Below are 28,000 nucleotides of genomic sequence, written 5' to 3' on the forward strand. Positions count from 1 at the left end.
ATATGCATGTGTTCCCCCTGTTAATCTGTACATTGCCATGGACTGTGTAGCTCTCGTCACAATACAGAAAACTTTCAAAACGGGCGTTCTTTATTGGTACCCGACTCCTTTACTTGCAAATGATACATTATTTACATAAGCACAAAGTAAAACACAGAAATATGACACTTGAAAATGACATGCATAAAACAGGAAATAAAGTGCATTAAATGGTGAAATGAAATACCTCACTGGCCTTTTGTTGTGAATAGACTAGCAAAGATGCAAACTAGCAAAGATGCATGCGTCGGTGTAGAAAGTCAATTGCGCTGGATGCAAGACAGGGCCCTATAACTTGGACCCTGAGGAAACTACAGGTGGAGAGCCTGAGGAACCTACAGGTGGAGAGAACCCCGAAGAACCTTAACCTAGTTAAGGACCTCCCCCCCCCCCTCACCCTCAACCACTTCACCCGTCCCCCACCCTCCACCTGAACCTCACCCTTCCCTCACCCTCTGACCTCGCCCCCCCTCACGCACCCTTATGTGTGAGTGTGTGTGTGTGTTTGTGTGTGTGTTAACAACCGACATAAAGACACTGAGCCATACCCCAATATCCTGAACCCCGGGAGGAGGTCCTCCTGAGTGAAGCGGTACTGGAAGGTGTGGATGAGTGTCAGTGTGTCTGAGGACCCTCCTCCATCTGGGGACACTCTGTAGAAGGACAGAGTGCCAGCAGGCCGGTCCAGATACACTCCTACTCTGGTGGAGCCAGCGGGGGGGAGGGGGAGGACTGTCTCTCTACCATTGTAATGGGCATAGTAACGATCATCAGAACACTCAAGACTCCATGACGTGTTGTTCATTCCAAGCCCACTGTCACCACCCTCTCCTCTCCTTGTGATTCCTCTGATTGTCACTCCTATAACAACATTTCCTTTCCTCTCCATCTGCCAGTAACAGCGGTCAGTCAGACCCTCTCTACCCAACACCTGGGTCCAGATGTCAAATCTCTCTGGGTGATCCGGATACGATTGGTCCTCTTCAACCCGCGTCACCTTTCTGTTGTCCTCAGACAGAGCGAGCTCTCTGTGGGCTGTGTTTGGGTCCAGTGTGAGTTCACAGGCATCTGAGGGAGAACAAGACAAGATGAGCTGCTGAACCATTCTTCATCATCATCATCATCATCATGACTAGTACTGTTCTCTTGCATTCTTTTTTTTCCTGTTTCATGATCATCTACTCTAAAAACATTAACATAGAAAGACATATCAGATCAATCATATCAGAGCTACTACAGTGGACTAGTGTGCTATAGCTTTACAAATATTTGTGAACATTGTTTGTAAGATCATTTAAGTTAAACTTAAATGTCAATCCTGCGTGTGTAAGTAGCTTTCCCAGTCAAACATTGATGCCTAGACAAATGTATAAACGGAATCTACTCCCACACTATTTACACTACATACACATATTATACATGAAAACGTTCAGAATGATGAGCTCATTGCTCCTCTGAAATATCTTTAGTTATAGTCTTCATACTTTTCAAGATATTCGACTTTGAAAGGTTCCAATACACATCCATTGTAATCCACCTGTGTAAACAACAGACTGAACCAGCTGAGCTCACATTCTGGCTGGAAACTAACTGTTGGTACCATAGAACTGGTTCATACATACTATAAATAGACATGTACACACATGTCCATCTCAATAGTGTGTGTGTGTTGTGATGAATCAAACAGTCACTTACACTTCTTTGGAGCTCGTTTCAGCCTCCACACTCCACCGTGCTCCACACTGGGGGGGAATCAAAGTGAGAGCAGCATGTTGAAACATTCACCTTCGTCATTTGCTGTCTCATCACGTTCTAAACAACATGAGTGACAGCTGCCTCTTCAAACCGCTTCATGTAGCAGCAGCTTGAATCCTTGTAGGAGACTGTGTCCCTGATAGGTGAGCTGTCCTCTCCATACCTGATAGTTTCCAGTCTCCAGTGTGGATCCGTTAGTCCAGCAGAGAGCAGCGCAGCTCCTGATTCTCCTGGGTGATTGTAGCTCAGGTCCAACTCTCTCAGATGGGAGGGGTTGGAGCTCAGAGCTGAGGCCAGAGATGCACAGCCTTCCTGTGTGACCAGGCAGCCAGACAAGCTACACACACACACACACACACACACACACACACACACACACACACACACACACACACACACACACACACACGATAACTGATTTACAATACCCAAGATAATATATATTCAAGATAACCGACTAACAACACCCCCCCACTTACAAGACTCCAGCCCACCCACCAAAGCACGTTACTTGTGTTTTGTGCCTTTGCCGGGAACAGTGCTTTCTTCCTCTTCTCAGCAGCTATGTGCCTCAATTTGGCTTCCTGTCCTCCTCCATTTCAGTCTTTCTGCTTTGCTTTATATACTTTAATAGATAAATAATTTAGATTTTAATCATAACTAAATATAGTTTCTAGAGCAGCATGAGCAATATTTACAACAAAAAATTAAGTAAACTATGTAAGCGCCATAATATTTCACTATCTAAAATGTCAATACAATATTAATATTCCTGACAAAAGAATACTGATTGAGGTTTAGAAAGAAGAAAATACTTCATAACCGCCAGCGGTAACACTAACCGGCCCTCCAGGCAACACGGCTCAGACACTAACTTGTGATGTCCTGTCCCGTGCAGGTCAGTGGAGAAGCGCCCAAGCTCATTTGGTCGGTCGTTGATAGGTCTTTGATATGATCATAATCTATAATGTTGCATCGCTGTGCCCTGATATGAGTCCCAATTTAGAGAGAAAGGGGGACTTCCTACGTTTTTAAAGTTCTTTTTTGCAGTAATATTTGCAAACTTTAAATTCTCCTTCAAATTCTTATGGTGGCACACTGTCCTACACCATATGTTGCAAGAAACAGTTTACTAATAAACTACTGGCCCATAGACTACTTAAAGGCCAAGCAGAAGAAGTAAAGTGGAAATATCCAAACACTACTGGCACCTTTCTGGGTAAACACGTAGTAGAGAGTAGAGTAGTCGTAATGTCTCTGTTTATAACACTGACCGCTTTAAGACATTAGTAGTATCTCCACTTCTCCAGGCACCAATACACCACTGCTTACAGCTGGCTTTACTATTAATTTACTATCATTAATCCTCGGCTTTCCTTATTTATTATTTCATAATAAATAGAGCTTTTATGAGTTTTCTCTTCACCCTGGTTACACAATATGAGAGAATACTATTCTGTATCCTATTCATATTTGTGAACTAATGTTTAGCAATTTGAATAATGAATATTGAACAAAGTAAGCTTTAAAATACATTTTGTGGGAAAATTGCAACAACTAGGTGTCTCAGACCCTTCCAAGACCCCTGGTACTTCATCCTGCTCTAAACTATCACCGTCCCGTATATGGGGGACGGTGGGGGGCACTATTATATATTTTTTCATGTTTCTAATTGAAAGGTTGCAGGTGTTTGGATGTACTGTATTAGAATATCCACCTTAACAACAAGGTGTAACATTTCCAATGATACCAGAGTCATGGATGTGGCCATCACAGCTACAAGCTGAGTTATATAACTTTCCTGTGATGTGGAAATTTTTGAATTCAGTATCTGACAATTTGAGTGAAACTGACCTGAGAGTTTCCAGTTTACAGTGTGGACTCCCCAGTCCAGCAGAGAGCAGCTTCACTCCTGAATCCTGCAGATCATTGCTACTCAGGTCCAGCTCTCTCAGACTAGAGGAGTTGGAGCTGAGAACGGAGGCCAGAGCTTCACAGCATGTTTCTGACAGATGACAGCCATTCAGCCTGCACCACAATAAACACAACACGTTAGGAACTTTGATTCAATGTTCAGGGATACTTAAAACCAAAGTCACTTTACACACATAAACAAAATATAATAAATGTTAATACACTGGATCTTTAGATATTAAGAGTTTGATTTCACATAGTTCATAAACAAATCACATCAATGTACAACATTATACTTAAAAATAGTTTTATGAAGAGGCTCAACTTGCTTATCTAGATGATGGCGCCGTGCTATGGTGACTCGGGGTTGCTCTGTTTGTTTTGTTTATATGCTGTTTTATGTACTTCTGGAATCAAGCAATGGGCTTATTCGGTATGACAGAGCCGAACTCATTCGCATACGGGACAACCTGCCGCTCTCACATTCTCTCATTCTGGATTTACCACCTAATTTCCCTCGAGGACGACCGAAACACCAGCCGAGGAAGAGGGGCAAGAGAGCTGGAGCAACTAGCTCGGCTAGAAGACACCGGTGTCACCGACTAGCCCTTCCGAGCCTTACTCTATTCAACGTTCGCTCGTTAGCAAACAATAAGGACAAGCTCACCTCCCTCATCCTCTCCCAACGGGATTTTAGAGACTGTGCTTCCATTTGCCTGACAGAAACCTCGCTGCATACAAACATCCCAGACTCGGTGTTACAACAGGAGGGCTGCGCTGAAGCAGCGCAGCGGTGTCTGCGTCTATATCAACCAGAATTGGTGTACAGACACCAAAACTCTATCGTCCAGCTGCTCGCCTGATCTGGAGCATCTCACAGTGAAGTGCATCCTTTTCTACTCGCCAAGGGCAATCTCCAACATCCTGTGTGTGGTCTACATCCCACCGAGCGCAGTGCCAGCCTCAGCCGCTCAACAACTAGCCGACCACGTTCACACCGTGGAAAACTCCAACCACGACTCGACCGCCCTGGTGCTTGGTGACTTCAAGCACGTCTCCATGCAAAAAAAACTCTCCGCAGATACAAGCCTCAGATTCAAGGCCCCACCAGGCTGGACATTCGACCAGTGCTACTCCTCTATACCGGAGGCGTATCAGGCTCTAGTCAGAGCCCCTTTAGGTGAGTCTGACCACAACAGACTTAAGACATCCAAGCCAATGACAAACCGGGTCAAGAGGAGCTCTCCTGTTACAAGACTGTTTTGACATCACTGACTGGGATGTTATTAAACCTGAGAATCAGGACGATAGACACTTTCACTGAATGCGTAATGTCCTACATCTGTTTCTGCGAGTCTGTGTGCATCCCAACCAAGACTGTTACCATACAGCAACAACAGGCTTTGGTTCAACAAGCAAGTTAAGCGCCTGTGTAAGAAAATAAAAATTACGCTTTCAAATGTGGGGACAAAGAGCAATACATACTTCTTAAATACAAACTCTGGAAGGCAGCTAATACAGCTAAAGCCAACTACAGAGTCAAACTTGCAAACAAACTCCAGATCACAACATTAAGGGTGTCTGGCAAGACCTACAGGCGATCACTGACTACAAGACAAAACATCACGTTCTTGACTGTGACTCCTCCCTGCCAGGGCGACTTAAGTACTTTTTCTGCCGTTTTGAGAACAATGGTGTCCAGACAAGTGCTCTCCCGCACCCGCTTTGGATGGGCACTCTCCCTTTTCCATCCCAGAGCGTGAGGTCCGTAGACTGCTTCGGCACCAGAACATCAACAAAGCAGCAGGGCCTGATGGTGTATCACCAGCTACACTCAAGAGTTGTGCAGACCAGCTTGCTTCCATACTCATTTCCATCTTCAACTGGTCTCTTAACACAGAAACGGTACCTGTATGTTTTAAATCAGCTATGAACATTCCAGGGCCCAAGAAAAGTAACATAACCTGTCTTAATGATTATAGGCCTGTTGTACTTACTTCTGTTGACATGAAGGTCTTTGAGCGCCTAGTCTGTAGGTACTTGACACACATCACGCTAGACCCTCACCAATTTGCCTACAGGGCACATATCATTCACTTCGGGAGGGGCCGCCCAGTTACTCCCCTCTAAACAAAATCGACTTGGTTGTGAGGTTGCGTCTGTTGAGTGAGTGAGAGGTTGCGGGGGCACAGCTCAGGCTGCCGGACGGCGCTGCAAGGAACTTTAATAAACGCAATGTTGTTATCCCGCAGTAATCAGCCCGACAGCCCCGAAACTTTAACGGCCCACCGGGAATTCTCCCGACTCTCCCGATTACCACTCCGCCACCGTGTGTGTGGGTGTGTAGGCATTGTTTGATAGCCTGGTTATGTGTATAGGCCTACGTATGATAGGAATATTCATGCTGGTTTAAATAATAAATGTTAAAGTATTTCCCATCTTCGCTGAGCAAGAGTTTTGTTTGAAAGTTCAGTGTTTGAAACAAATAAAAGCCTGGGCTATTGACGTTTTACGATAGGCCTACCACTGCGGGTCTCTCTTCTTACTGTCCTTCGCAATACTCTCTGATCTCACTAAAAGGCTAGCAGCACGAAATCAAGAGATATTTAGAATAGAACAAAATGTGTGATTAATCGCGAGTTAACTGACATTAATGCGATTAATCGCGATTATATATTTTAATCGCTTGACAGCACTAGTTACAACACACACCTCATACCGTCATTAACAAACTAAAAATGTGTTTCAACTTTCACCTCATACCGTCATCAAGAAACCAAGAATGTGTTACAACACACGCCTTATATTGTCATTAACATACTAAGAATGTGGTACTCAGCTGTGTTAAGTACTCGATTCTGGGCTCGACTTAGGCCAAGAGAAAATGTATGTACAAATAAAAGGGAGAAATGGATGATGTATGACACAGTGAACAATGGACTTACTGATGTAACCTTGACAGACAATTTTTGTTGCAGATGTAACTATTTTCACTGTACTACTATTTTAGTTAATTTTTAATTTTTAATTTAAGATTCATTTATTAAATTCAATCTATTTTATTGGCCACTATTATTATTGCTGTTATTGTTTTCTTTTCACGGTTCCCCTTCTTTGTTCTATGACTAAGACAAAGGGACCTGTTCACAAATACTATACTAATTGTATGAACAAACAAATCTAAATAGATACAAAAGTAAAATATAACCGCAAGCGGTGATTAACGGGGTATGAGCAAAATTAAAAGTCAAGAACACACTAATGGAAGATATATAAAATATGACATAATTATGAGGGAAAGATGTTGATGAAGATGTTCCACTTAATGCAATACTGTGCCTCGGCTTTCAGGTGAGCTGCAAAGCACTGGCTGAATGTCATGTTCAGGTTGTTCATAATGCTATTATCAGGATTCGACCTCTCAACCTAAGGATCACCTGTACAAGGGGCCAATTGAGCCACTGATAAACCTGAACTGCAGCCTCATTCACTGCAGTTCAGGTTCTGACCATTCACATGGTCAAAATGTCTATTGATAAGCATGCAACATCCAGAAAACTCCAAGCACCCATCTCTCAAGGGAATTAAGGGCTTTCTAAAAGCATATACCTGAAAAATCTTTGAAATTCTGGGGAAATTATACCTTTGTAGTCAAGAAAACTAACGGAAGAAACATAAATATGACAGAGTTAATTATGAAGGAAAAATGGTTAACGAAGAAGTTCCCCTTAATGCCATACTGTGTCTTGGCAGTAAGATTCTTTGAAACAAATGAGCTGGAATGTTGACTGCCTGATGAATTTCAGGTGCTGTTCAATGTTTTGTTTCTTGAATGAGTGGCAACAACAGAATATCATGTTCAGCATGTTCATAATGCTCTAATCAGGATTCAAACTCTCAACCTAAGGATCACCAGTGCAAGGCATTATCCCGTTGAGACACTGACATTCCTGAACTGCATGAAGGCTCATTCACATGGTGAAAATTTCGATATATAAGCACACAACATCAAGAAAACTCCAAGCACACATTTCACAAGAGAATTAAGGGCTTTCCTAAAATAGTACAGATCTGAAAATTTGCACTGTTAATGGTATCCACCTAATGATAGCCGTATGGTAGGTAAACAATAACAAAATGGTCAAATAGGCAAGATGGGTTGCGACTGTGGACGTTTGGCTTTTCTATGAAATTGTGGGTAAAGTAAAAAGATTTAGAGCAGAAAACCAGGGTGAAAAATATGCATCTGATTTTAGAGATTAATATGATGAAAGAATATTGAGTCCAGGTCAATCTAGTAAGGAGAAATAAGGCTAGTTCATATTTTTTTAAATAGCGCCACCTTTGGATATTGGTATCCACCTAATAATAGTGTACATACAATATACAATAACAAAATGGTCATATAAGAAAAAATTATTGGCAAATATTTCTCAAATGGAGCTAAATAAAACAAATTCTGTTTGAGGATTTTTGTGAGGCTTGGTCTAAAGATTTTATGCGGTGAATCTATGAATTTTTGATTATTTTTGTAGCCTGTGAAATTTTTTAATATGTTTGGCTTTAAAATGAAATTGTGGGAAACATTTTGAGGGCATAAGACCCAGGGTTTTATGGATGCATCTGATTCTAGAGATTAATATTATGAAATAATTTTGAGTCCAGGTCAATCTGGTGAGGAGAAATAAGCCTAATTCATGATTTTTTACAATAGCGCCACCTTTGGGTGCATTACCACAAAATGTCAAGAGTTTTCTACTTACGGTATAGGCTGCAGTATTTGAGGGACAGACTTACAGAATTTGAGGGAAAAAAACGTGACAGAAACAATAGAGGACCAAGCAGCTTCGGACCCCTACAAATAAATAAATACTAGATTCTGATTGGTCAATCCTGGCGTTCTACAGTCTGTTATATATGTGTACCAAACTGTTGCTTTGAATAACACATCGTTGCTATGGATGCTATTGCTTACCATAAAATTGAGCACTTTTATTTTGCAAAGCGGAAGCAATACTATCATTTTTCATCAATAAAATCCATTTGTGTTGTTATATTTTGTGTCAATTGATCGAGCTCTGTAGATTCAGGGTCCTTCATCAGCTGAGGGTTAATTTCAGATAATGACCGGCTAGCTGTACATTATCCCTACATAATGTGGCCCATATACTGTCATGGCAACACAAGTATAAATGTGTTGTGATTCCTATAAAAATAATATATTCGTACATGTTAACTTTAATTGATGTATATGAATCTGTTCAATGTCCTCTGATGTTGAATGTGTGATGTAACTGTTTGACCATTGAGTTAAACTGACCTGAGAGTTTCCAGTCTACAGTGTGGACTCTCCAGTCCAGCAGAGAGCCGCTTCACTCCTGAATCCTGCAGATCATTGGCACTCAGGTCCAGCTCTCTCAGACTAAAGGAGTTGGAGCTGAGAACTGAGGCCAGAGCTTCACAGCATCTCTCTGACAGCTCACAGCAATTCAGCCTTCACACACACAATAAACACATGTTAGGAATTGTGATTTAAGTAACTTACATCTTTTGAAAATGGTTTTGTATAGGAATGTTACTTTTTATTGTAGTATTATGTATATTATGTATTGTTATGTAGGACATGCATGTGGCGAGCCCCTGCTGTGATCCTCGTACCCAACTCTGATGATTCAAATCCCTGAAGACTGTATCAACGCATCCTATTGGTTAAACCCAAAGTGTCCATGTAACCAAACGTACTGAACAAGGTTAAAGGGTTACCTTTTATTAATAATAAACATATATTTATTTATCAGTAATTACTTATTTATGCTTATAGCTACATATTTAAATACAGCTGTATTTAACTATTAATAAACAATTATTATTAATTCTTGGCTTTCCTTATTTATTATTTCCTAAATAAATAGAGCTTTTGAGTTTGACTTTTAACCAGTGGGGTATACTACGAACCTCGCTGAACATACCCAGGCTTTCTTGGGAAAGCCTCGATTGACAGAGACGCAACTCACGATCAGAGTTAAATGGTACTACAAAGCTCACTTAGGATACGATTAGTCGAGCCAGGTTTTCCGCTTTAGGTTCAATGCGCATTCACGTGAAAGGGGCGTTTAATCGCGTCATTTTACTCACCTTACAAACAGGATAGAACAAGAGCAGTCCAATTGCTCATGAGGAACAGATATTCATAATGACCTCCTATGAGGAGTTAAAAAATCAGATAACAGCTATGGGCAACACAGTTGCACATAATAAGGCTAGGGAGGCGTGCTTGCAAAAAAAAGCCGATAGTCTAAATTTGAATAAGTGAAAAGATTCCGCATATTGTCTATAAAATAACTATGCCAAATGCAGAATTGTTTGCCATTAATTCCAATAGAGTGATGATGATTTCAAAATGCATAAGCAACGTCCAACCTGCCTTATTCTATAATTTAAGGAATTCACTTTAAATACACCCTATGTAAGAAATTTATCGCATATGTTTTCAACCACCTGAGAGGTAGCGGCTGTGGCGTAGTGTATTAGTCTAAGACCCGAACGCCAGCGACTGGGGTTCAAAACTCGCCGGTCTATCATCATGCCTTTTACCCCCATAGATGTGGTGCCAGCACAGTCTTGAGAATATGGGCTCAAGTTCGAAATAAGCACAAAAATATAATTCCATAACCTTTAGTGAATAAGAATTCCAAATGCTTGAGATTTAGGACTTTTTAAGCTTCACTTAAATGCGCGTAACTTGGGAGACGAACACCCCGCTCAGAAATTCAAGACTGAAGCGCTGACTCCACTCTACCACTCTCTCACGGAGGCACAATGCGCAACAGAAAACATTGTCTACATAAGGTCCAACAAGGACAATCAAATAGCGAATACCCTCTGATGAGAACCTGCATCTCTCATAAAGAATATTCTCAGGCAATGCCAAGAGATCGGTCCCGAAAGAGCCTCTGTCGGAGAGACCGCTGTACGATACGGGATCCGAGGGAACACCCACAAATGGTGACGCCATTGTCAAAGGAGGGACTAGGAAGCTGCGCATGCCGATCTAACCCGATAGATTTAGGTTTGGTTAAGAGCATAAGTCACCATGGTGATACAGCGACGCTAAAAGAGATCGACTTTCGTGTCACAGCTAACCCAGGCTTTGAGCTCAACATACCTCGCTAAACCACTGATCGAGGTTCATAGTACAGGGTACAGGTTACACAATATGACGTTGTGTGTTTGTGATTCTTGTTATTAGTGAACCTACAAAGATTTTTTCTATGTTATCATAACTTTTATATTCTACTATCAGGTATATCGTGTTGTTGTCTGAACCTACAGAGATGTTTGGGAGGCTTTGACCACTGGCAGCAGCCCCAGAAGACCCTCCTCTGAAGCAGAGTATTTCTTCAGGTCAAACACGTCCAGGACCTCTTCTGATGACAATAAGATGAAGACCACAGTTGACCACTGAGCAGGAGAGACCCGATTTTTGAAGAGACTCCCTGATGTCAGGGACTGTTGGATCTGCTCCACTAGAGAACTGTCGTTCAGCTCATTCAGACAGTGCAACAGATTGATTCTACTCTCTGAAGAGAGACCTCCATCCATCTTCTTCTTGATGTAAGACGCTGTTTTCTTATTGGTCTGTGAGCCACTTCCTGTACATTTCTTCAGACATTGTTTAATCTGAGGGAACAGTGATCTAATTCCTGTCTTTCTCAGCAGACCTCGTAGGAGAATCTGATTGGTCTCCAGAGAGAGGCCCAGTAAGAAGCGGAGGAACAAGTCCAGGTGTCCATTCTCACTCTGTAAGGCCTTGTCCACGGCACTCTGGTAGAGGTGTTTCTCTTTCCTGGATTGTTCTACTGAGAGCAGATTGACACTAGTGTCGATGAAGTACTGAAAGACATAAAGGGCAGCCAGAAACTCCTGGATGCTCAGATGGACAAAGCAGAACACTCTTTCCTGGTACAGCCCACACTCCTCTTTAAAGATCTGGGTGAATACTCCTGAGTGCACTGAGGATGCTCTGATATCGATGTCACACTCTTCCAGGTCTGCCTCGTAGAAGATCAGGTTGCCTTTCTCCAGATGGTTAAAAGCCAGTTTACCCAGCGAAACAATGATCTCCCTGCTCTCTGAACTCCAGTGTGGATCTGTTTCAGATTTCCCATGGTACTTCCTGTCCCCCTGTATGGACTGAACCCTCAGGAAGTGGCTGTACATCTGAGTCACGGTCTTGGGCATCTCTTTTCCTATCTGGGATGTTTTGAAGCAGTCCTCCAGAACTGTAGCAGTGATCCAACAGAAGACTGGGATGTGACACATGATGTGGAGGCTTCGTGATTTCTTGATGTGGGAGATGATTGTGTTGGCCACTGTCCCCTCTGTGAACCTCTTCCTGAAGTACTCCTCCTTCTGTGGGTCGGTGAACCCTCTCACCTCTGTCACCCTGTCAACACACTCAGAAGGGATCTGATTGGCTGCCGCAGGGCGTGTGGTTATCCAGATGCGAGCGGAGGGAAGCAGGTTGCCCCTGATGAGGTTTGTCAGCAGCACGTCCACCGAGGTGGACTTTGTGACATCAGTCCAGATCGGGTTGTTCTGGAAGTCCAGAGGAAGTCGACACTCATCCAGACCATTCAAGATGAAGAGAACTTGGAACTGGTGCCATCCGCAGATTCCAGCTTCTTTCGTCTCAATAAAGAAGCGACAAAGAAGTTCCACCAAGCTAAACTCTTCACCTTTCAGTAAATTCAGCTCTCTGAAAGTGAGGGGAAATGTGAAGTTTATATCATGATTGGTTTTGCCTTCAGCCCAGTCCAGAGTGAATTTGTGTGTTAGGACGGTTTTACCAATGCCAGCCACTCCAGTTGTCATCATTGTTCTGATTGGTTGATCTTGGCCAGGTAAGGGTTTAAAGATGTCTTCACATCTGATTGGTATTTCTTCCTTGGCTGGCTTCCTTGAAGCTGTTTCAATCAGTCTGACCTCATGTTCCTTGTTGACCTCTCCACTGCCTCTCTCTGTGATGAAGTGCTCTGTGTAGATGTCATTCAGACCTGTTGGCTGTCCTGTTTCAGCGATTCCCTCAAACACACACGTGAACTTCTGCCTCAAATGAGACTTTAGTTTATATTGGCACTTGACAGCGTCAGATCCTAAATGAGGAAACAACAGAAGACATCAGTTAGTGGATGGTAGAAAGATGTCAATATTTCCTTTAAATGATCAACTTCATGATATTTAGTGGCTTCTTTACTTGTGGTCATAGAAAGTGGTTATGACTGCATGTTACAGATTCAAAATGTTCAGGAATATTATTTCCACTGCAATATTATGGTCTAATGATAGTAATAATGATGGTGAATCAGTGTAAAGTGACTTGCTTTGCTGATATAACAAGACAGTGTTGCATCTCTTCCACTGAGTTATTCTTCTGTTGATCTGCAGTTTATGTTCAATATTAATAATAATAATACATTTCATTTCAAGGCACCCCCCATTCTACATCTGGTGGCGCAAGTGTTAAGTGTTTGTACTAGTTTTTGTGCTTGGGTTTGCTTAAAGGTCCCATGACATGCCACCAGGTGTGTGATTAGCAGTTACAAGCCGTTTGAAAAATTGTCTCTTATGTCATCACAAGTGGGCGTGTCCATCTAGATGTGTGCTGGATAGATCAGTCTACCAGCATACCAAGTGGACCGTAGCAGGCGTTGCTCATCTATCCGTTGCACACGTGAACACGCCCAATTGTGATGCCATAAGAGCCCGATTTTCTAAACGGCTTGTAACGCCTAATCACACTCACAAGAACGTGTTTGGTGCTTGTGACTGTACGTGAAGTTGATCACGGCATGCATTGACATTTGGCATACGAAGAACTTGGCCGTCCGAACCACAATTGTTTGTAGCATGAGCCTCAACAATGGGAGGAAGTTTTTATTAGTGAATGTGTAATTCAGTGTCCTGCAACGAACATGCAGTGGGACCATGGGTGTCGCGTCTACTCCAGAGATGCCTCACTGTCCCTCCGACCCAGACTACGCCAATCAACACCGCCAAAACATCTATCGGCGGCCATCCGAGCGACACAAACCGGCACATGGCCGCAGACGCAGAGGCGTCCGAGAACACCTCCGCCGGCGAACCAACAACCAACCACAGCCGTCAATAATACTACAATAATACGTTTGATCGCTGACACCAAAGTTTGACGAACTTCGTGTCAACCTAAAGAGCTGTTTTGAATACCCGGAATCCAACATCATGGTGTGCACCGAGACATGGCTTCACCAAGGCATCCCGGATTCTCTGCTCAACCTGGATGGCTTCTCACCCGACGCATCCGGGAAGAGAAAGGGGTGGAGTCGGCGTGTGCGTAAGTGATAAGAGGTGCAAACAGTTCACTGTGAAAAAAACCATAGAAGAACTGCTGTGTTTATCCATGAGACCTAACTACCTGCCTAGAGAGTTTGGCAACATCATCATAGCCGCTGTTTATGTCCCCCCTAGCGGCAATGCAGACAGAGCAGCTGCACGCATAGCAGAGTGCGCACAGCTGCAGCATACACCCGGAGCTCCCGTTTTCTTTTTGGGGGACTTTAACCATTGTAAACGGGACACTGCCTTGCCGGGCTTTGAGCAGTTTGTAAAATGTGACACAAGAAATAACAAGATCCTAGATAAATGTTAGGGCTATAAAGGGGGGATATTCAGCAAAGCCAAAGCCCCCCTTACCAACTCAGACCAAAACACCATACATCTAATACCGTTTTTCAAATCAAGCAAACCTGAACATAAGACGGTTAATGTGTGGACAGACGACGAAATTGAGACATTAAAGATGAGCTGAACTGAAATTTAAGTTTAGTTATAACAGATATAATAGATATAACAGATGTATACTGTCTGCCTAGTAACGGGGACGCTGGCGAGTCTAACGCCGCTCTGTATGGCTTGTTTTTATTCAGTATTTCCGATATTTCTCACGATTGCATTGAACATTTTGTCGTTTTTTTTGGTCTTTAGTAGTTTAGCTAAGTCTACTAGTTATATATAGTCACTTTTCGCTATTGTCAGTGCGCCAGTTTTCTTTATTTTTACGTGCTTTTACGTGAGGTCGTACAGTTGGTGGACGCTGTTGCCTTTTGAACGCTGTTGCTGCTGCTACTCACCGGAACGTCATTTCTGAACATTATTTTTTCGAGATTTTCTTTTTCTTTCAAGTCTTTTAACTTTTTATCAGTTTTCTTTTGCTTACTTTCAACACCTTCTGTCTGAAACCCTTCTGGACCTCGGATCGGACTACAAAGTTAAGTTAAGTAACTGCGTCAGTTTTCTTGATTTATTTATTTATTTCTGAACGTTAAACGTCTGCGTGTTTTGTTTTGTGTTTTGTGCGTGGAGTCGTGCAGCTGTTGGTGGATGACACCTGCTGGCCGGCTAGACTGCTGATAACCCCCGGCGCCATCCAACTGGCTTCCCCGTCTCCAGCGTAGCTACAACCGGCTTGCTCCACTCCTCTGCCTCCGCTGTGCTGGCTCTGTGGCTTCACCATAATCGCCTGGATCTACCACTGGCTTCTTCCGACTTCACAACCTGTGGATTTTAACCTGTTCCTCTGGATTGCGCTATGTTTGACTCTCACGTAACGAGCGCATCTCTGCCGCTCCGTTACTCGGTAACGGAGATGTTACGTCTACGGATCTTCTCAAGGACCCAACCACCTCAGCTTGCATCCCACCAGGACATTCTCAAACGACCAAAATACATCCACCGAGGCTCTGGACGTAATTTTCAGTACACTCACACCAGCAACAAAAACATCCGCTCCTTCTGGTCCACTGGGCCCCGCCCCCTTCCTCGCACAGCCCGTACGGTCAGTCCCGTCAATCACAGTGTCCTGTCCCCTCTGCTCAAAGCAACCTGCTACACTCCACTCACCTGTCTGAAACTCTGTCTGCTGAACACCAGATCCCTCAGTAATAAGGCCCTTTTGATAAATGACTTTATTGTTGACCAGAGCCTAGACATTCTCTGCCTCACTGAGACCTGGCAACAACCAAATGACTTCTCCCATCTAAATGAAGCTGTCCCACCAGGTTTTTCTTTTATTAGTAAACCCCGGGTTAATGGGAGGGGGGGTGGCCTCGCTCTCCTCCATCGTGATAACATCAAAGTCACCACTGTCACAGTCCCCCTTCACTCCTCCTTTGAATGTCTAGCTGTAAAACTCTCCAGCCCCAAACCCACTATCATTGTCACCATTTACAGACCACCAAAACCCTCCGCCGTTTTCCTCAATGAATTCTCATCACTACTTACATCTGTATGTGCAATGTCCCCCACTGTTATCCTCCTTGGTGATTTCAACATCCACATTGACAACCCATCCTGTACTTTTGCTAATGACTTCACATCACTTCTGGACTGTCTTGGCATCACACAACATGACAACCTCCCAACCCATAACAAAGGTCACATTCTGGATTTAATCTGCTGCACTGACATCACTCCCACTAACCTTGATGTCATTGATTTCCCCATCTCTGACCACAAAACTGTACTTTTTGACATTCATACCCAACTACACAAAACCAAGGAACAACGGACCATCTCCTTCAGAAACATCAAACTTATCAACACCACAGACCTCTCCACCATGATCAGCTCCTACCCCAACCCTCCCCCAGCTTCCTCCCTGACTGACCTGGTGACTCACTACAATAACTGCCTCTCCTCCTCCCTCACCACCCTGGCCCCCCTGAAAACCCGCTCAGTCTCATTCACCCACACTGCTCCCAGGTTCACTCCTCATCTGCGCCAGCTCAAAGCCACTGGTCGTCGACTGGAGCGACTCTACAATAAGACTCAACTCACTGTACACCGCCAAATGTATTCGGACCACCTCCATCACTACAAGAATGCCCTCACCACTGCCAAAACCTCATACTACTCCAACCTCATCAACACTGGTACAGGCAACAGCAGAGTCCTCTTCTCAACAGTCAACCACTTACTTCAGCCTCCTAAATCTCTCCCTCCAGATATTTCCACCACCCAATGCACTGCGTTCCTTGACTTCTTCAGCTCTAAAATCAACACCATTCACCAACAACTGGCCTCATCTCGCACCCCCTCTGATGACCCACCCTGGATGATCACCTCTGGCCAACCTCTCATCAGCTCCCTCTCTGACTTCACCCTAGTAACAGAACAGACCGTTTCAGAACTCATCCGCAAAGCCAAAACCACCACCTGTCAGCTCGATCCTCTTCCCACCTCCCTTGTCAAAGCATGTCTTCCGTCCATCTCCCCCATGATCACCAACATAATTAACTCCTCCCTCACAACTGGTACTGTACCCCTCACTCTCAAGCTGGCTGCCATCACTCCCATCCTGAAAAAACCTGGTGCTGACCCATCTGACCTTAACCATTACCGGCCCATCTCCAATCTCCCTTTCATCTCCAAAACACTTGAAAGGGTGGTTGCCGCACAACTACAGTCCCACCTCGACATTAACAATCTCCACGAACCGTTCCAATCTGGCTTCCGTCCAAAACACAGCACTGAAACAGCCCTAGTCAAAATCACCAACGACCTCCTCCTTGCAGCCGACTCTGGATTACTCACCATTCTCATCCTCCTCGATCTCAGCGCAGCATTCGACACCATCTCCCACCCTCTGCTCCTGGACCGCCTAGCTGGTATTGGGATCACTGGTGCTGCACTCTCCTGGTTTACATCCTACCTCACCGGCCGTCAACAATTTGTTCAACTAAGCAACCACAAGTCTGGGTGTTCAGGTGTCTCACTGGGTGTCCCCCAGGGGTCAGTCTTGGGTCCACTCCTCTTCACCACTTACCTCCTCCCGCTGGGCACACTCCTCCGTCACCATGGGGTCCATTTTCACTGCTACGCTGACGACACACAGGTCTACATCTCCACCAAACCCACCGCTGCCATCCCCCCCACCTCCCTCATCACGTGCCTGGAAGAGATCCGGAGCTGGTTGAGCAGGAACTTCCTGAAACTCAATGGAAACAAGACCGAGGCCCTGCTCATCGGATCCAAATCCACCCTCACTAAATCACAACACACCCCAGCTCCACTCATAATTATCGATGGATTCCCAGTACCCTTCTCCTCCAAAGTCAAGAGCCTCGGCGTCATCCTGGACAACACCCTCTCATTCGCACCCCATATTCACAACATCACCCGGACTGCATTCTTCCACCTCCGCAACATCGCCAGACTCCGCCCATCACTGACCCAATCCAGCACTGAAATCCTAGTTCACTCATTTGTCACATCACGCATAGACTACTGCAACGCCCTCCTCACCGGACTCCCCACCAAACTCATCAACAGACTGCAGATCATTCAGAACTCAGCCGCCCGGATCATCACCCGCACCAAATCATCTGACCACATCACCCCTGTCCTCATTCAACTTCACTGGCTCCCAGTACACTACCGTATCCAATACAAAACCCTACTCCTCACCTACAAAGCTCTCCACAACCTAGCCCCCAGTTATCTCTGCGACCTCCTCCAAGAATACACTCCCTCCCGCTCCCTCCGCTCAACCTCTGCTGGACTACTATGTATCCCCACATCACGACTCACTACAATGGGTGCCCGGTCATTCAGCTGTTCAGCACCCAGGCTCTGGAACTCCCTCCCCCCACACATAAAACAATCAGACACCATTACAACCTTCAAGTCACAACTCAAAACTCACCTGTTCAAACTCGCACACAACGTCTAACTGATCACTGTTTTGATTGTTTTTTTGTTTTGTTTTGTTTTGTTTTTGTTTTATTTATTTCTTATTGCTTATGTTTATCTATTTTTACACAATGTCTTGTTTTTTTAAAAAATGTATGATGACTATATGCTCTGTAAGGTGACCTTGGGTGTCTTGAAAGGCGCCTCTAAATTAAATGAATTATTATTATTTGCCTTCTCATTGGTACAATAACAAAAAATGGCTGAACTTGCTGAAAGGGATAAAATTGTACGGTGAAAGTGTTTATGTTACGGGTCGCCGCCATGTTGGAATGTTGGTAACCTACTCCTACTCTGTGGCTCTAGCAGCCATAGCAGGTAATGAGTCAGACTCTGAGGCTTGCTGAAATGGCTACAGAAAAGCAAACAACCAGGTCTATAGGAGGATCATACTGCATTGTCCCTGGCTGCAATAATGAATTATATAGGGTCAAGGCAGCTGGGGTTACCATACAGGGTTTTATATAGGCCGACACATTAAACAGATCTCTCCTACAGTTTCAAAACAACTCAATTTAACTCCTTGTCATTTGATGATGTTCAATGCTTCGGTCAAAAAGAACCATTCCCGTCTAAATGCCTGCTCGTTGTAAACCTTTAAATTACAAATACATATTTTAATTACATTCGTTTGCAGTGTTTTATTGTTAGGCATTAACAAAATGAATGAAAATGAATGAACGAATGAATTATTTATTTCGGTGTCCAACAGCATGTCAAGTAAAATAGTAAATACCTGTTGTCACAAGGTATCCTAGCAACGCGGTGATATGCGCATTCCATGGAACACTCACATAGCCGCGCACCACCGCCCTGTGGCAGTGGTGCCTCAGCGCAATATCGTCTGGAGGCGCACACAGCTTTTGGCCGTGATAATATATATTATACGAGATAGATATCTATGTATAAATATGATAATATTTAGATATAGAGCTCCAGGACTCCCGCCAGAGTGTTCTAGAATATTTACAGAACATTGCCGAAAGCTGTGTGACCCTCGCCATTGCGATACATCCACGGTAAGCACGAGCGCATGGTACCGTGGCCACAAGCTGCTCAGGGCCACACCCCCACCCTCCACCTTGACCCGCCTCTAAAAAACGGCACCTTTGTGGAAAGCTCATTGAGGGACTGGCTTGTAGTGGCATCTCAGTTTCCTCAACAGGTTTCACTGGACTCACTGTTATAAATGACCCTGCAGTGATTTGTAATGTTTTAATAATAATTGTATAAAGTGTGGCTCTCTGTTTGAACAACAAGCTGACCAGGTTGCAATGAGCAGTATCTAAGATCACCTTAGCTGCACTAGCACTGACTACAGGAGGCCTCTGGATATCCACACTCTTTTTTTCTCTTAGACCAATACATATCTCAGAGGTTTTCACAGCTCTGGAGAAGTATAAATACATGAAAGGCACACTGGGTGCTGATCAGCTAGTCCCTCAGCACCTAAAGCTTGCTGCTTCCATTATTGCTAGACCACTGAATCATATTTTTATCTAATCTATCCCTTTTACCTGGCTATGTCCCAAACATCTGGAAATCAGCCCTTGTAATGCCTTTGCATAAAGGTGGAGACTCAAATGATCTCTAAACAATAACAGGCCAATATCGAAGCTCTCCTGTCTGGCCAAATTGTTAGAATACTTTGTTAATGAACAAATCAATGCTTTCCTTTTTTATGCCCTTACCAATCAGGCTTTAGAGCTTGCAATAGTGCCAACACGGCAAAAACGCTGGTGGTAAAATACATAGCTGCCACTTTTGATAATGGGCAATACTGTGCTGCTGTGTTTATTGATTTATCCAAAGCTTTTGACACAATTTCAACGACACTATACTTGTTGGAAAACTCTCTGACAGGACACAGTGTATTGATGCTGCAGGTCGATTATCTGATGCCTTAGAGTACAAAATTGTGTACCACAAGGTTCTATCCTGGGCCCACTACTGTTCACACTGGACATAAATTATATCTGTGCCTCCTTAGAACAGTGTAAAGTACATTTTTATGCGGACGACACAATTTTATATGCCTCAGCACCTACAGTTCAGCAAGCATTATCAAACCTCCAATGTGCTTTTAACTGTATGCAGAAATATCTGAACAGCCATACACAAAATAGCAATACATGAGGTAATGACATCAGGTAGAGTTTTGACACATTGGTAGTTAGTGGGGGGGCGAGCTTAAGAGAGGATGAGCTTAAATTGATACTGAATGAGTCTAAGACTAAATTCATGTTATTTTCTAAACCCAGAAAACCTGTCCCTACTATACATAAGATACAGTCTCTTCATGGGACAGAAATTGAGGGAGTCAGCCAGTAAAAATATCTGGGCATCTGGTAAGACGACATGCTATCTTTTAAAGTACTTGAGCGAGCAAAGAAAAAATATTTTTCAGTGTTTTTGACACGCAAAATGGAACAATCTGCAGTATAGTCTAAAATTGAAACTATTTGTATCAGTTGATCATTTCAAGTGTTTTTTTGATGGTATGATTACGGTACAGAGCTCTTGTTTTAACTAGCTATTGCCTGATAGGTTTATTGTTTTTTTAATTATTTTACTTTTATTTACATTTGGATTGTTGTACTTTGCTTAATATTTGTATTCTGCATTTTGTATCTCCTTGACTTTTGTGATCAGAACATTACTGTAAAATAGCTCTTTGAGATCAGTCTTTTTCCCCGGAAGAAACAATTATGTTACCATATGTAATTTAGTCCGAACATAACCAATAAGAATCTCCTAACGATCCTCAAAATGTGTATTTCTTCTCTGAGTCTCTTCTGCCTTCCAAAAAAATAATTTTCTCCTCTATTTTCAAAATAAGCGTCATTTACCGTCCTCCAATATGTTGGGCTGTTCCTCCTGGTCCATCTCCATCAGGCAAGGTTTTGTGATGTTTAGCTCTGTTTGATGCTGCTGTACAGACTGAGCACTGGCAACCTTTGACATCTCCTGGTGTCTGTGGAAAACACACACACACAGGATCTATTATATTTATAAATATATATATACTTTTTTTACAGTTTATTTACTGCACATCACTTAATATGACTGCGTGGGTATTCTTATGTCAGGGCTCCCTCTAGAGGTGGAGAAGGAGGTGACACTGTGTGACTCCTTGTGTCAGGGCTCCCTCTAGAGGTGGAGAATGACTTGACGGTGTGTGACTCCTTGTGTCAGGGCTCCCTCTAGAGGGGGAGAAGGAGGTGACAGTGTTTGACTCCTTGTCAGGGCTCCCTCTAGAGGTGGAGAGGGAGGTGACAGTGTGTGATTCCTTGTGTCAGGGCTCCCTCTAGAGGTGGAGCAGGAGTTGACAGTGTGTGACTCCTTGTGTCAGGGCTCCCTCTAGAGGTGGAGCAGGAGTTGACAGTGTGTGACCCCTTGTGTCAGGGCACCCTCTAGAGGTGGAGAAGTAGGTGACAGTGTTTGACTCCTTGTCAGGGCTCCCTCTAGAGGTGGAGAAGGAGGTGACAGTGTGTGACTCCTTATGTCAGGGCTCCCTCTAGAGGTGGAGAAGGAGGTGACAGTGTGCACGTTCCACGTTCCACACTGAAATTTTTTTGATAAACATTTGTTGTCATGGTTACGCAACTCCGCCACTCCTCTCTGTTTAGATTACAGGCGCGCGATCAGCTGATATTTACATTTGATCAGCTGGTTAATCATTTTCGACCTGGTCTTGTCCAGAAACGCCGCACAAAGTATGGTTTGAACTGCCGTCTTTCTGTTTTTTTACCATCACCATACGAAGAACATCAAGTACAGCGCTCGCCTCGGGCGTTGGAGCAACGGATATGTTTGCGCCAATATGTCGAGTTGTATCTGGAGATAGTAGGCCTACATTGTACAGAGAGATCATCATTTGAATTTCACCTGCCATTTTTTTGATGAGCAGTGTCATGGCACAGTGTCATGGCAACCGAACGTAATCGTTTCTGAAAGCCTCCTTCTCTGTCCACACTACAACGCAAACCCATCGTTTTCTCATTTATCCACCTCAGCTATCGTTTTCAGTGTCGGAATTCTCAGTTTTAGTGTGGACGGAGAGCTAAACGGATAAATGTATTTATAGATTTATCGGGTTAGTGTGGACGGGGCCTTAGGTGATTAAACAAGTTTGTTGTGTTTCCAAGGGGTGCAGATAAAACATTGCAGCACATTTTGCAAATTATGTTGGCCTGTGCCTCGTCGGCTTCTTCAAATCCGAAGTGTTGCCATATTAGAGAACTCGTTTTACCCTTTTTATCGAGTAAACGCGGCTGTCCTCGCTATGCCATCTCGCTTGCGTTGTTTTGTGAATAAGGTCACCACACACACAGCTCGTGGGGCCGCGTTGAACGCTCTGGTTTTCAAACTGTGGGGCGCGCCCCCCCTGGGGGGCGCCAGAGTTCTTCAGGGGGGGCGCAACGTGAGAAAAAAATAACCCGAAGAAAAACCTGAAAGTCGATGATTCAAATCATCAATCGTACTTCAACTGTAGAAGTAACCTAACTAAATCAATTTTCAACCGTTTATCTTCGTGCAAACCATTTAACAAATGTACACACTTGTATCTTCAATAATATCGAAACAGAATTTCGATATCATTTAAAATCTCTTCAGAACCACCGTTTTAGTTTCATACCGCTTCGTTTTCAGCTGTTTTCATTGAAGACGTCTGCCCATTCTGATACACCTACTTCTAGACATCGTAACTCATTCATTTTTCAACCGTTTACCATCGTTCAAACCATTGAACAAATCTACACACTTATATCTTCAATACTGTCCAAACGGAATTTTGATAGCATTTATACTTTTTTCAGAATCACAGTTTTAGTTTCAAACCGGCATCGTTTTCAGTTGCTTATAATAATTTAGGTCACCATAGCAACGCCGGTAAACAAACCCCGCCGAATAGTCGAATCTCTGGACTGAAAAAGCAGATCTGATTCGACTCTGAAAATTCAGAGTCGGGGACCCTGAATGAATCTGTGTAAACTGGCAGTTTACACAGATTAAGATGTTCAAATGTATTTAAAAAAGGTTAAGATAAAACATGCTTAGATAAAGTTGTTAAATTGTGTTAAGAAATGTGTTTAAAAACGCACAAAGATGTTGTAATGTTTCAGAAATATGTTTAAAATGTTTAAAAGATATGTTTAAAAAATATGTTTCAAATGTTTAAAAAATATGTTTCAAATATTTTAAAATTATGATCAGAGATGTTTAAAATGTGTAAAATAATTAAGATAGCTTTCAAAACACAGGTCTTTAGAAAAAAAAAATTGGGGGGGGGGGGGGGGCTCAGCTGAATTTTTTTCTCTGAGGGGGGGCTCACTCTCTCACACTTTGAAAACCCCTGCTCTGGGGGATGGACTGAATTGCCCATGAGCGTCTCCTACACAAGACCTCACAGACAACGGAAAATTCCAAAGGAATCGTTCCATCTCGATTTTATTAATTTGGAGATCGTTTAATCCCAAGAATCGAAATCTTGATCAAAATTCGATTAGTTGCACAGCCCTAGTTTACATGCATTTTAATAGTCCTGTTGAGGTCTTATTCGTTTATTTACCCGAATATTACTCTGCATGTAAACGCACTGACTAACAGTAGAGTCTGATAACAACATACCGGTCTGTTTCATCGTCTGTTTGAAACTCTTTCTGGTCTGGCTGTTCACATTGTGGTTTAAATCAAAGCCTTTCACCACCATAACATCTCCTGCCTCCACCCCCCCCCCCCCCGATCCTCCAGCGCTGAAGAAGCCCCCCTCCATGTCTGACTGGTCACTCTCTAAGTCCTCACCTCTTCTCAATAGACGTATTTCCATCTTTAAATCGGTAAGGTGTATCCATAGAGCGGTCACTCTTCATGGAGACACAGCTGGGTCCAGGGGAGTCTGCTCTCTGCTGCTGCTCTGGGCTTCAACACACACACACACACACACACACACACACACACACACACACACACACACACACACACACACACACACACACACACACACACACACACACACACACACACACACACACACACACACACACACACACAGCTTTTAATCACACTGACAAGATAATTCTCCTTACAAGGCAGTTTTTAGGTGAAAGCATTTCACTTGTTTCTAGCTTTTAAGTCCTTAATTATCTTCATACATTTAAAATAAATAAATATATATATATACTTACTTAAATTATTCTTAAATATTATAACTTGTCACTGATATTTTTTTACTCTGAGTGACCTAAACTAGAATCACAGAATTATAAATCTGTTTGATCAACCCTGCGTACCAAACTGCTTTGCCAAAGTCAGAGTCTTATTTAAGCATGTTAACTTTTCCTTCTCTGATATTAAGAACAGACAATGACCAAATGGAAGTCTCTGTTTTACTGACAATCTTTACCACAGACGGCAGTCATGTAGACCAAACACAGTAGAGAACAAAGACAGAACCCTGTTCATATCAGAGGAGCCTTAATGCTCAGTTCAGATGGATTGCTCTTCCTGAGTTTCTGGTCTGGCTGTTCACGTTGTGTTTTAAACGTGGCCGATACGACGTCTGTGGATCTAGAGCAGGGATGCCAGGGTGAAATTGGTCAGGGGGCCAGATTTTTTTGAAGTGAGATCTCAGGGGGCCGGATTACACTATCGGACTGAAAAGGCCTGAAAAGTCCAAAGACTGACTCAACACATGGATAGGTAGGCTATTTTAAATTATGCTTGAAGGCCTACCGATCGAAAATAAATTACATTGGCCCCAAAATAGCCTCACAATGAGGCCTACAATTACATAGCCTAAAGCAGGCCTATGTAATAGTAGCCTACATTTATAAATGATAAATAACACAAGTGTAAACTGTTAATAAATTGTATTTTATTTATTGAAGGCTTGCATAGGTGAACTAGGCGATCGCCTAGGGCGGCAAAAGTGTTGGGGGCGCCCCCTGGTGGCGGCCTTAATAAATTAATCAATTTTAATGAAACAAGCGTGTTTTCTAAACACGTTTCGAAATGGAAGGGAGAATGGGGGATGAAAAGTTATTGAATCGTAACAGACCAGCAGCAGTAACATACCAACTGACGGATTCCCAAAAAAAAAAAAAAAAAAAAGTATTTAATTTTTTTTTTTTTTTTATAAAAATTTAAAAAATACATATATTCTCCCCTTACCACCCGCGGGCCGGATGTGACATACAGTCGGGCCGGATACGGCCCGCGGGCCGTCACCCTGGCATCCCTGATCTAGAGTGACGTCAAAGTCCCATTACGATACGACTGTTCAACCTGAGGTCGCATTCAGAGACATCCCTCCTGTATCTGATACAGGACCACGTATGGAAGTGGCCCAAATGAGAATTGAGCAGACAAGATTCTGTGCGCCTTTCACCACCATAACATCTCCCGCCTCCGCCGCCCCGACCCTGCACCGCTGAAGAAGCCCCCCTCCATGTCTGATTGGTCACTCTCTAAGTCCTCACCTCTTCTCAATAGACGGATTTCCATCTTTAAATCGGTAAGGTGTATCCATAGAGCGGTCACTCTTCATGGAGACACAGCTGGGTCCAGGGGAGTCTGCTCTCTGCTGCTGGACTAAACAAGAACCAGGATTTATGGACATTTGATAGAAGATGTATCTTTATGAAGTCTGAAAAGTCCTCACCTCTTCTCAAAAGACTGATTAGCATCTTTAACATCACACACACACACACACACACACACACACACACACACACACACACACACACACACACACACACACACACACACACACACACACACACACACACACACACACACACACACACACACACACACACACACACACAGAAAATGAATAATGAATGAATAATTGCCTGTCTTCAAAACTTGAGAGCCCTATAAAAGTATAGGCAAATTGTTTTGTGAAGCTGTCGTCTATAACTAAACTTTAGCCTTCTGATAAACGATTCAGATGGACATCGAGAAATTATTCATAAACAGAGGCAGAGAGAGAGGAACCGTTCGGAGAGATGAGGTGGAGGACGAGGGAGGTATGATAATTGCCCACATTAACGTTAACATTCATATTTATGCTAGTAATAGCCAACAATTGCTAGTATGATGTGCTTCGATTTGATCAATGGTTTAATGGCAAACTTAAATAAGTTTGCTGCATTTGAAAATGTAGCCTATAATGTATAAAATCAGATTGGACCATATTAAAAGTCACTAAAAGTCAGTATGAAGGCTTTAGTATTTAAGCTACAAAGAACTGCAGTATTGACAGGATGACTATAGGGCCCTACGGTAAATTCAATAGTTATCATTTTCAAAAAACAACCTGTAATGGGCTATCCGACTGGTTTTGCCTCGGTGGTTGCAGTAAGAGGATCTTATTGTTCGTAAATCTTTGAGGTGTGTACATGTTTAAAGAAATATGATTGTACGTTACTCATGAATCTATCTTTGATTCTTTACCTTTACAAGTGCTTTAATATAGCCTACAGTATTAGCATACAGTGACGATAATGATTTTGAAGCTCGTAGATACCCTTCTGTAGCCATCTTTTTCATAGTGTGCGCACATTAATGTATCGGGAGTTGGGGGCCTGTGCCCCAGTAAAGATCTTGGACTAGCAACGCCCCTGGGCAACACCCTTCGACCGGCAGCGGGTCTGTTTACAGGTCGGAATATGTTCGGAATGAAGTGGTCAATGATTCTTAACAGGCTGGGTAGGCCTACTTTATTCGAAGTGCGTACGTTTGGTCTCAGCATTGGTAGGGACACTTCACAGACGTAACCCAAAATCACTACGTAGACTGCATCATGCTGAACAATAAATACTGAATTAATGTGGACTTATTCACATTTAAACTAGCGTGAGTAGGTGAATAGAGGTTCACGTGAATATTTAATCGGTGCTCGTGCCCATCGCGCGAGGTATACGAACCGAGGGGCTTCTCGCTGCGCGCTACTGTATATTGTTATATTTTATAACATGTCATAATGGTGGTAGTACTTGGGGAGACAAATATTTTCTGTGGTGGTTGTTGGAGAACCACTGGGTAGGGAGATTTGACAATCCGTAAAGGCCACTAGTCAGTATATCAATGGGTGGAAAAAAAAAATAGCCCCCAATTTACGGAACCTTATCTAAATGTTCATGTCAGCAACAATGTACGATTCACTTAGTTACTGAGCTTCTGAAGATAAATACACCTTACCTGAATCCGTATTGGGTATTTTTTTCTCAATATTTAGCCTATTTTTCCTCATCGTCGTTTATCTGTTGTTCAACTCCACCCAAGAAAATCAAGAGATTTGCGCAGTTTCAGGTCAAGCTAAAATCTCTTTCTTCGCAAAGTGAGTGCAAATGTGAGATTAAGTTGAGACAGCAGTTAGCGTAGTCTACTGCATCTAAACAACTACTACATATGTAATGGACACGAGGTATTTCCATTAAACCACATCAGTTTCAGTTTCATTAGGAATGTCATGGACGTTCAATGTCAATGAACT

General features: G+C 43.1%; 1 protein-coding gene across 1 annotated transcript; it reads right to left on the bottom strand.

Moving 5' to 3' along the window:
• Positions 1 to 69: 69 nt before the first annotated feature.
• LOC115530012 (NACHT, LRR and PYD domains-containing protein 2) lies at positions 70 to 27,991 on the bottom strand. Its single transcript, XM_030339190.1, has 9 exons — positions 27,706 to 27,991; positions 25,980 to 26,091; positions 21,348 to 21,472; positions 11,039 to 12,863; positions 9,029 to 9,202; positions 3,649 to 3,822; positions 1,958 to 2,131; positions 1,735 to 1,781; positions 70 to 1,107 (listed from the first exon to the last, which is right to left on the bottom strand). Exons 1-9 carry the CDS (start codon positions 27,755 to 27,757, stop codon positions 521 to 523), a joined length of 3,270 nt encoding a protein of 1,089 aa, XP_030195050.1. The 5' UTR covers positions 27,758 to 27,991; the 3' UTR covers positions 70 to 520.
• Between the last annotated feature and the right edge of the window lie 9 nt (positions 27,992 to 28,000).

This window comes from Gadus morhua, chromosome 17 (genome assembly GCF_902167405.1).
Source record: "Gadus morhua chromosome 17, gadMor3.0, whole genome shotgun sequence".
NCBI classification, from domain to species: domain Eukaryota; kingdom Metazoa; phylum Chordata; class Actinopteri; order Gadiformes; family Gadidae; genus Gadus; species Gadus morhua.